The sequence below is a fragment of the Glycine max genome, chromosome 18 (assembly GCF_000004515.6).
Source record: "Glycine max cultivar Williams 82 chromosome 18, Glycine_max_v4.0, whole genome shotgun sequence".
NCBI lineage: Eukaryota > Viridiplantae > Streptophyta > Magnoliopsida > Fabales > Fabaceae > Glycine > Glycine max.
In genome coordinates, this window is record NC_038254.2 from 45,429,440 (window position 1) to 45,440,070 (window position 10,631).

The 10,631-nt window shown below is 31.9% G+C and overlaps 1 protein-coding gene, 1 long non-coding RNA gene and 1 pseudogene across 4 annotated transcripts in view; all 3 read left to right on the plus strand.

Moving 5' to 3' along the window:
- The window catches only part of LOC100788951 (putative NADPH-dependent aldo-keto reductase), a 20,623-nt gene extending 17,961 nt beyond the window's left edge, over positions 1–2,662 (plus strand). Inside the window, exon 7 of one of the 2 annotated variants that reach the window (XM_026126597.2) lies at positions 2,345–2,600. In XM_026126597.2, the coding sequence (XP_025982382.1) occupies positions 2,345–2,428 (84 nt within the window). In that variant the 3' untranslated portion in view covers positions 2,429–2,600. Of the gene's footprint in view, positions 1–2,344 lie in introns of both variants that reach the window. The other variant, NM_001255821.3, reaches the window with a different exon arrangement.
- A 251-nt stretch (positions 2,663–2,913) lies between these two features.
- On the plus strand, positions 2,914–4,808 carry LOC106797157 (uncharacterized). Of its 2 annotated transcripts, none has more exons than XR_005889507.1 (2): positions 2,914–3,414; positions 4,186–4,808. It is a non-coding gene; the product is annotated as an uncharacterized lncRNA (long non-coding RNA). The 2 variants fall into 2 exon arrangements; XR_001386216.3 differs by lacking the exon at positions 2,914–3,414 and adding an exon at positions 3,456–3,893.
- Positions 4,809–6,655: 1,847 nt separating this feature from the next.
- LOC102661098 (NADPH-dependent aldo-keto reductase, chloroplastic-like) lies at positions 6,656–9,793 on the plus strand (annotated as a pseudogene).
- Positions 9,794–10,631: the final 838 nt, after the last annotated feature.

Below are 10,631 nucleotides of genomic sequence, written 5' to 3' on the forward strand. Positions count from 1 at the left end.
ACCATAAAACGGTGCCATTTCCCAGCAAATGGAACTGCGTGTCCGTGCGACATTGTAAATCTGAGAGAGGATGATTCTTACAAAGGGTTTTGTAACTGGTAGAATCAGTAAGTGAAAGCTTGGGTTCACGAAGAACAATGGCAAAGCTCAGAGATTCGGTGAGTTTGATGATGAAAGGAGTAGCAAGTTGTTATCTGAGAATAAGGAAGCCTCGCCGGAGATAATGGATACGAATCAGCAAAGAAGAAGGGTTTCAGAAGCAAGGAAGAAGAAGGGTTTTGGAAGAAACTGAAAGGGTTTTGTCTGTAATTCTGGCGCTATTTATGGGGTTTCACTTTAAAAAAAAAAAAAGGGGAAAATAATATAATAAGAATCAAGGGTCAGAAATCAATCACATCAGATTTCCCTTTTGACTCCCCAGCGTGACACGTGTCCCACTCTGCCTAGAAAGGTGGAATTAATGATGAGTAGTGGGAGATCGAGGCGACGGTTACCATTAAACGTGCCATCGTGTCGCCGTTTCAGGAAAACTGGTAGAAGAGAAAAAAATGTCAACCTCTCATCTTCCTTCGATCTCGAATCGAAGCGGACATTTTTTGGGGGCAATTTGTTAGCCCATATTTTCGACGAGCTAAAATATGCTCTAAGTATGCATTAGATGTCGTCTCGGGTTTCGAAGTGTATTACAGAGCAAGAGTCTGGTCAGGACCTGCTCGAATCGAAAAGAGAGGAGAGTCTTTAAGAAGGAATTCCCAGGTTCAAAGAAGTATTTACGAAGTACAAAGCTAAGACAAGAAAGAGGACTTCGAGCTATTGGGCAATTCGAACTGGTGTATGGACGAGTCGAAGTCGAGGCAGCAAGAGTTCTAGACTTAGCGTAATTTCTGAACAAATCTTCACCAAATCAGTTCGATCTCGAGTAATGTGGATAACCGTTCTAGGGAGCGGTTATGCAAGGTGTACGTAGCAGGACACTTGGCGTTAGGATAGCGTTCGACCGTTAGGGCAGTTTATTTTCGAAAATCTATATATAGCAGTTTTTTAGTCAGATTTCAGGGTCACAAATCATTTCTACAAAATCCTTAGATACTCAAAGTACCCAGCGCAGAGAGAAACGAGTACACAAGGAGAATGTACGTTTGTGAACCATTTTAAGTTTTCTGTAAACTTTACATTTCGAATGCAATGCATTTTTCATTTCACTTTAGAATTCCTGTCTTTTAAATGGTCCATTCGATCGAATGAACTTGCGGAGCCTTTAAATTCTGCAATTTTCCTTTCCTTGTCAAGTTACTTCCAGCATTTCGATTTCTGTTAAACAATTTTCCTTTCTGCAAATTTCGAACCAGTAAACGTTTGTTGCAATGATGAACATTCAAAAGCTTTACATTTAAACACAAACACACAAATGACATGCTCCTGAGATTCACTAGTTGATCTCGCAAGCAATTAACTTAGACTAGCGGTTGTTTACCAAATTCAGGCGTAAACAGGACCTAACATACACAAGTAAATGAGGAGAACCATTATTCCGATTTCCTACACATATTTTCTACAACACCTTTTCACAAGTCAAGTTTTCTCTGAATTTCTCTTCATGACGTCACTCATGTTATCCTTACCTCTTTTTTCTTCTCATCTCCTTGTAGAAAAGAGTTATAGGAATAGAATTTCTCATAGACAAGTAATGATAATCACACAACTCACACATTCCTCACATGGATTTGAGCACAAAAAAAATTATTTAATTTATATCGTCACTCCACTTCCTGTCTACTGTCCGTCCATAGAATGAGTCATGTGACTCATGCATAACATACTTAATTGTTTTGGATTCTGATCCATAATTGTTCTGTCCTCCATTTATTGGGTTGAGAGTTAGGAGTCATTTAGAGTAGAAACTTAGCTGTTGAAGCTTGGAGTTAGTCATAGATATCAATTCAGTCCTTGATAAGCTATACCTAGTAGTTAGTTTGCTAGCTTTCTGTTATTTCTTGTATTTCTGTTATTTCAGGTAATTCTGTTAGAAAAGAACTTAGGTGTAACTTGTTTTAGAATGCAGAGTTCCTATACTAATCATATAAAAGTGAAGTTACTGTTTTTGTAAATAGTTAATGCAATCATTCCGCTTATTTACACGATTTAGATCTCTTTCTCACTATCTTTCTCCCTTGACTTCATCTTCAAGACTCAGTTTTGGTTTCTGGTGTGAGGGTGCAGTAAGGATAGGCCCTATCATTAGCAAGGCTTGATGCTTGTCACATTATAGGATGTATAAAAGATTTTATTTATTTTTATGGAACTTACATCAAGTTTTCTGACACACTAGTTTTTTTGGTTGCAGGAAAGATTACTCAAGGCTAGCTTCTTCCATGAACCAAATGGGGGTTACTTACCAGAAGACGAATTGTGGGATGGGGGTATATGAAAAGTCGGTTGAATGATTAGTTAAAAAAGTGGATGGAATAAAAGAAACGCATCTTCTGTTTGGGGTGTTAGGCTATATGAAAATACTCTTATCTTTAGCTATGTGCATCCTTTGTCACTATCAGTCTTTTAAGTTGCAACCCTTCAACTGAAAAATTAAAAATTTTCATGTATGTCTTTCCTTAATTCTCATTGATAAAAAATCAGACCGCTTTAGTAGGTTTATCGGCTTGGATAACTCAAAATTTGAAGAGTTACAACAAATCAATTTGAAGCGGTCTCTTATAAATTTTCCTTCTTAATTTCTTATTCAGAATTATGATTTATTTAAAGATTAGTTTAGTTTAGTTTTTGTTTCTAAAAAGATTATATATAATACAACTTATGATTCTATATACTAAAACACAAATACCTAATTCATCCTGACTAATAAAAATAATTAAGTTAATTTTAATTTATAATATCATAAATTTAAAAAATGTATTAAAAAATGTCATTAATATTTCTCAGAATTATTATTGCATATGTATAATTTTTCTTAATCTATTATATTTTTTTTATTTTTATATTTGTTTCTTTTTAATTTCCCCAATTCATATATATCCCATATTTTGATGCTTTTCTATTTTTATGTTTGTCTCTTCTTAAGTTCTATGCATTTCATTTGATAGAGTGGAACGTAACCGATGAAAATTTTAAATTAAAATAAAATTTAAAAATATGAATATTATATTATCTTACTATTTATTTGTCTTCTTTATCACTCCCTTTCTATGCAAACTTACAGGGCCTAAGTTTAGCTACGTCCTTGTCTCCATCCTAGCCTTCAATAATAATGGTACTCAATTGATAATAGGATGACAACGGCACGGGTGAGAGTCGAGTTTTGCTTATCTAATCTCCATCCCTGACTCTTCATTTTTCTTCTCGTTCTCACTCTCAAAATTCAACGGGTGTATTTACCCCATTTCCGTCCCCACGGCTCAGGTTTTCTCATTCCACCTAGTTTTCGATATATTTATAAAATTTTATTAAAAAATATAATTTTTTATAAAATAAAAAATATAATTTTAAATAACAATCATAATATATTGTTAGATTGTATATGACAATATAAAATTTAATTTAATATTAGCATAGTTAATATGTTATACATGTATATTATTAACGGGATGAGTTCGGATGGATATTAATAATCTCATCCCGATTTCAAATCTGATGACTTTGGCTATGGGAAAAAATGCGACCCCAATCCCAATCCCAATTAATTTAGATTTTTTCTATCAAAATCAAGACTAGTTTGAGACAAACTCATATTCGGCCCTGTTACCATGCCTAGATGACACTCTACTTACAGACACTTTCCCCTAAAATCCTAATTAAGATATCTATATCACATCAAGCTGCTAGAAATTCAGCAAGAGTCCAAAGAGCACGCGGGATGGGAGAGGACCGACTAGACAGTGGTTTGTGTTGCCACAATTACACTTGCATCCTTTGGCTTTATTTATTTATGATTTAATTATATATTTACTTTTTATAATTTTTAAATTTATTTTTTTAATCTTTATAATTAATAATTAAATTTTTTAATTTTTAAAGTTTATATTTTAATTTTTAAAAGGTTTTTATCGTTAACTAACGAGTTAAAAAAAAGTTAACAACGAGATTCTTTTAAAATATTATCACTAAATCACAATGGGATACCATCTCCACTTAACGAATTCAATAATGACATAGTTTCTCTTGTGTATACAGACACTGCTTGTAGCCAATGACAAACTTCTTGCTGAAGAAGGAAATGGGTGGTTGTTTTGGGACAACACGTGCCAATGGCCAAGGATGAAGCATTAGTTTCGAGATCCAAAGGAGCAACAAAATTTGGTATTGCAAGCACTAGAGCTGTGATGTTAACATGTTTTAAATTTGTAAAACCAATGTGTGCTTGTTCATTCCATTGTAATTTTGTATACTTACCATTGAGAAGATTAGTTAGTGGTGCAATTATGGGCGTGCAACACGGTGAGGTTGAGAGGAGGGGACTAACTGAGAATGGCATCAATCTTGTTAGCGATCGTCTTGACCTTCGAATCAGGGAGGGATAGCCAAAAGAAGAAGAAACGAAGGCGAAACAAGGAAGCTGCAGATCCTCGATGCCACATTTGTTGAGATCGGCATCAAATGTAGAGATGTGAGGCCGATTTCTAACTTCTATTTACCGATGCTTATTGTTCAATTTTCTATTGAAATTCTAAAATATAGAAAAGAACTTGTGGAGGAACTGTAAGATCCTTGTAGTGTTGTTTTGGGTTTGTTAAAATTCATCATTATGTCGTTCTGGGTTTTGTTGCAGTTCCTCTTTATTCAATGACTTTTTGGTTTGTAATTATTGTTGATGATTTTTTGTTTGCCTGACAAAAACATTATTCTGCCGCAGGGCGAACTCTAATAGGCAAGATTGCAAGAAGCTTCAATTTTCCCCCTAATGTGTCAAGTAGTTTTTAATAGTTGAGATAATAGGAAAAATATTCAATTTTGTTGGACACTTGGAAGCATGTGGAGAGCAATAATGAATGTTCACTGCAAAATGGTGCATAAGTGATCGATGAAGAAATAGCATATAGCTGGTTGAAAGATAAAATGAATAAAAACTATTGGAAATTTTCTCTTTTTTAAAAAAACTAAAACAAATATAGTGACGGCTTTTCATTGTATGTACAAGTTATTAAAAACACTGAAAATAATATTCTTTAAGTATCATGTGTAAATTTTCGTTAATTAATTAGACAGAGGTGACAAAAACAAGAGTAAAATTAGAAAATTAGGAGAACCAATTGCATTGTTAAAAAACAAAAAAAAAATAATTGAACATTTTTAATAAACTAAGAGACTAAATTTAAATATTTATATATATATATATATGTATTTCTTTATTATTTAAATTTTTTCTCTTACTTTTAATTAAAATTTATGATTTCACATGGCTAAAATGCTATATGAAGGAATCTATCCCCCTCACGTCTCTTCTTCTGATTACTCTTACTCTGCCACCTCCATCACCTTTATTGAGTTTCACCTCCTTTTTAGTACTGTACTGACTCTTGATTATCTTTACTAGCTCCACAACAACAACCGATTACACAATCATGAAAGTGATGGACAAAGATATTGTAACATTAAAGAATATGTAAAAGACTTTTAAAAGGGATATTTTAAAATTTAATTATATGGATAACAATAATTTTTTTAGAAAGAAATCTATTATTTTCTTTATCAAAGATTTTTTCCAAATCTCAAATCATGCTTATGAATATAAAAATATATTTTATTACAGTTGTAATTTACTTTTGAGCATAAGTAGTGAATCCGCTCAAAAGTAAATTACAATTGTAATAAAATATATTTTTATATTTATGGACTAAAATAAAATGACAATGATTAAAAAAATTCATTTTAAGATAATTCTCTAAAAAATCGTCTTAAAATGTCTATATTCTAACATTTTAAGACCGGTTTTTCAAAGAATCATCTTAGAATCTTTGATATATTTTAATTTGTTTTTTTTTTAAATTCTAACACAGTTCTCTTGAAAATCGTCTTAGAATGTAAAAATCAAAAAATCGTCTTGGAATTCTTAATACATTTTAATTTTTTTTTTAAATATTCTAAAACGGTTCTCTAAAAAATAGTCTTAGAAAGTGTACCCTTCTATGACTGTTTTTAACTAATATCCGTCTTAGAAAGGTATCATTCTAAGATAGTTTTTACTTAAGAACCGTCTTAGAATGATACTTTTTTCTAAGATGGTTCTCTATGAAACCGTCTTAGAAAGTGAAGACTTTCTATAATGTTGGCTACGATAACGGTTAATAACTGTCATAGAATGCACAAATTAACTGACGTAGAAGCTATTTTTCGTAGTAATGTGTATAACTTGTTTTGTTGTATCAAAAATTAAAACTAAAAGTAAAAGGAAATTAATAATGAACATTTGTATAATTTCTTTTAATTGTATCAAATCACATAGATCTTATATTTTTAAAGATGTCAATAATAGCTTATTTCTAATAAAAATTATAAGAAGGATCCAAAGTTTATTTTAGCCTACATAATCAATATGAAGTAGTACTTATTTTGTATCTCAAACCGTTCTAGTGTATGTATCTTTTGACTAAGGGCATAAGAATGTGGTGCATTATTCTATTTTTTTAGAAGCATATTTGTAACATTATCAATTGTATACTAATGACTTCTCCCTGTTAAGATTTATTGGCTAGTTTGAATGAAGAAGGGATCGGTGAACCTTAAAGCTGAAAACATTGTTCCATTGGACATACCTAACACTTGGAAGGCAATGGAAGCTCTCTATGATAGTGGCAAGGCTAGAGTTATATGAGTAAGCAATTTCCCATTGAAGAAGTTGGGATAATTGATTGAGGTTGCTCGTGTTCCTCCTAAAGTTAACCAGTTAGAGTGTCATCCTACCAAAGTTGCAATTTCTCATCAAAGTTGAGAGAATTGCTTGAGGTTGCTCGAGTTCATTTTTTTGTAAGTTTGCAAATCTTGAATGATCGTATTTTATTTCGGCACATAATAGTGGTTATAACCAATCATTTTTATGAGTTAGCATGAAGTAGTTGTTGAATCGAGTGGCCTCAGAATAATTAAGAAGGGGGGGTTGAATTAATTATTCTTAAACCTTTACTAATTAAAAATTACTCTTTTAAGGCTTTTACTAAATTGTTAAGAGAATGAGGAGTAGAAGAGAAACTTAACAGAAAGTAAAAGCGGAATTTAAATGCACAGCGGAAAGTAAAAGAGTAGGAAAGAAGGAAACAAACACACAAGAGTTTTTATACTGGTTCGGCAACAACCCGTGCCTACATCCAGTCCCCAAGCGACCTGCGGTCCTTGAGATTTCTTTCAACCTTGTAAAAATCCATTTACAAGCAAAGATCCACAAGGGATGTACCCTCCCTTGTTCTCTTTGAACCTAGTGGATGTACCCTCCACTAGAACTGATCCACAAGAGATGTACCCTCTCTTGTTCTCAGTCAAACCCAAGTAGATGTACCCTCCAATGTGTTTAGACAAAGATCTCAGGCTGTTAAACCTTTGATACTTTGTGAATGGGGATACAAAAGAATTCTCAGGCGGTTAGTCCTTTGAACACTTTTGTATTAGGGAAATGGAAGAATCAAAAGAATTCTCAGACTATGTCGTTTTGAATTCTTTGACAAGGGAGAAGGGAGACACAAAAGAATTCAGGCGGTTAGTCCTTTTTTCTTTTGGAAAAGGGAGAAGAGAGACACAAAAAGAATTCAGGCGGTTAGTCCTTGGCGAATTCTTTTTGGCAAAGGGAGAAGGGAATGAAAAGATGAATAGCACAAGTTTTCAAGGTTTAGAAAACCAGAAAACTTCAGAAAGCTTTTGGTACAAAGAAGAAGAAGAAGTTCAAAGAGATTCAAGGCTTGTAAAAGATTGATTGAAAAAGTGTAAAAGTTTTTTTTTTGAAATGTAAAACAAAGTCTTACTTTTATAGACTCTCCAAGTCTGGTCAAGAAGACCATTCAGAAGAGTTATAACTTTTAGAAAAACTTAAAACCCATTTGAAAAAGTAAAAACCTTTTTGAAGAGTTACATCTTTTGATTTTTTCAGAAATAGTCACTGGTAATCGATTACCAAATAAGTATAATCGATTACACAAAGCTTTTGAGTGAAAGGATGTGACTCTTCACATTTAAATTTGAATTTCAACATTCAAGGGCACTGGTAATCGATTACCAAAACATTGTAATCGATTACAGCCTTTTGAAAATAATTGGAACGTTGTAAATTCAGTTTGAAAAATTTTTCAAACTCATTTTGCTACTGGTAATCGATTACAACAATATGGTAATCGATTACCAGAGAGTAAAAACTCTTTGGTAAAGGTTTTGTCAAAAACTCATGTGCTATTCAAAGTTTTGAAAAAACTTTTTAATACTTATCTTGATTGAGTCTTTTCTTCATTCTTGAATCTTGAGTCTTGAATCTTGATCTTGATACTTGAGATCTTGAATCTTGATTCTTGATTCTAGGGTTTCTTCTTGAGTCTTGAATTCTCCTTGATTCTTGAACTCTTGACTTGTTCTTGATTCACTTGAGATGTTCTTTGATTCACTTGAGTTGTTCTTTGATCTTTGAGCTTTTTGTTTATCACCTTTGTCATCATCTTTTGTTGTCATCATTTTTGTTATCATCAAAACACCTTTGAATCACATTCACCACGACGCCTTGCTTCTACAGTAGTATTTAGTTTTTTTTCTTAATTTTCCATGCTTAAAATGTGTCATTTAATTGCAAATGTTCATGGATATTCACCTTTTGGTTCCCTTGGTTGGCTTGGAAGTGGTTTCCTTAAGCATCCAATTATAAATATGATCATAGAAAAATTAGGAAAGACTTCTGAACAAGCAGTAGCTCTTCGATAGGGACTCCAAATGGGCCATAGTGTGCTTCCCAAGAGTTCTAATTAATGAAGCAAGGATTAAGGAAAATTTTGACATTTTTGACTAGTCTATTCTTGAGGATATGCTCGCTAAATTTTTTTAGATTAAACAAGTAAATATTTAATGGTTACCTTGAATCTTCCGCAACATGATTTTGTCACTAGGTTTTTTCTGTGTATTTCTCTTCTCATGAACCTAATAATTTTTTATGAACATTGAATTTCATTAATTCAATTGTTGTATTGAGCATCTTATTAAGAAAATTAGGTCTATAGAATTTTATATAATTTAAAAAGTAGTTGATGCTTTATTAAGTAAAAAGTTTTACACCATTATCTAATCACAACTCACCATATATGATAAGTTTGTTGATTTTTATGATAATTACTTTAAAAGTCATATTAACGATGAATTATGATTAAACGCTAGTGTAAAAATGTTTTACCTTGCTAGAGCATGATCATTAATTAAACTCTTAATACATTTGTAGATGAATAATTAAGATTAAAAGACAGTCATCACATGATAACTAAAATGTTTGTACATTTATAATTTAATTTTCATTGTTTAAATAAAATCTAATTATTCATATTTAGTATTTTATTTCTCACAATAAGCAAGCATTTTAACTTAATTATGTAATTATCCATATATATTTTTAGATATACTTTTTTTTTTTGGATTTTGATCTCCATTTATTGGGTTGAGAGTTGGGAGTCATTTATAGTGAAAACTTAAAAAGGCTAGTTTGTCAAGTTTTTCGACTCAATAGCTTTTGTTTTTTCAGGTGAGATTACTCAAGGCTAATTTCCTAGTCCATGAAACAATTGGGGCTTACATTTCAGAGGAGGAATTGTGGGATGGTGATATATGAGAAGTCAACTGAATGATCAGTTAAATAAGTTCGTGGCATAAAAGAAACGATTATTGTGTTTGATGTTTTATTAGGTCGTGACAAATTGTGAACTTGTTCATTTTTCTTCACACTTGATTGTCAAAAACTCAGTTGAATGTTATGTAAGACTTTTTCAAACATGCTTTTTCCATGAATTTTTCATTTAAATTTATGATCAATTATGTGCTAATTGTTGAAGGATGAAATAACCCCAAATATTTATGTTACTACTCTTATACAATTAAAGTTATGATATGTTCATGAAGCCACAATTGCAATTTAGAATCATGGGGATGTTTTCCTTATCTTTATGTGTTTTATTGTCTGTCATGTTCTGTAATGTACTACTTTTAAGGGAGATTCACCTTGTCAAAGGAAGTTGCTTTTTTTCTTATCGACAAATGTCAGTTGCTAGTTTGCTAGTTTTTGTTAGTTAGGAGATTCGAACACACGACCTCTTCCCCTTTCTTTTCTTCCTTCACCACTAAACCAAACTTGTATCTCCAAGGAAGTTGCTTTTAGTTTGTCCATGTTTAAGTGATAACAATCTCCATGGCCTTGTAGCCATGTTGCTTTTGAACAACTTATTTTATGTTTTGAAGTTTTACTAATTTGAACTTCATGTATATGAATATGCATAAGATTTTTCTTATTTATATACCTCTATTTTGATCTCAAACTTTAGATATATACAATTATAACTATACAACTGGTACTTGAAATTCACAGAGGTTGATGCTTTGTGTGTGTTTTAATTTGGTTTGCTAAATAATTTGTTTATTAGATTTTAGAAACATATATATATTATTGTTTAACA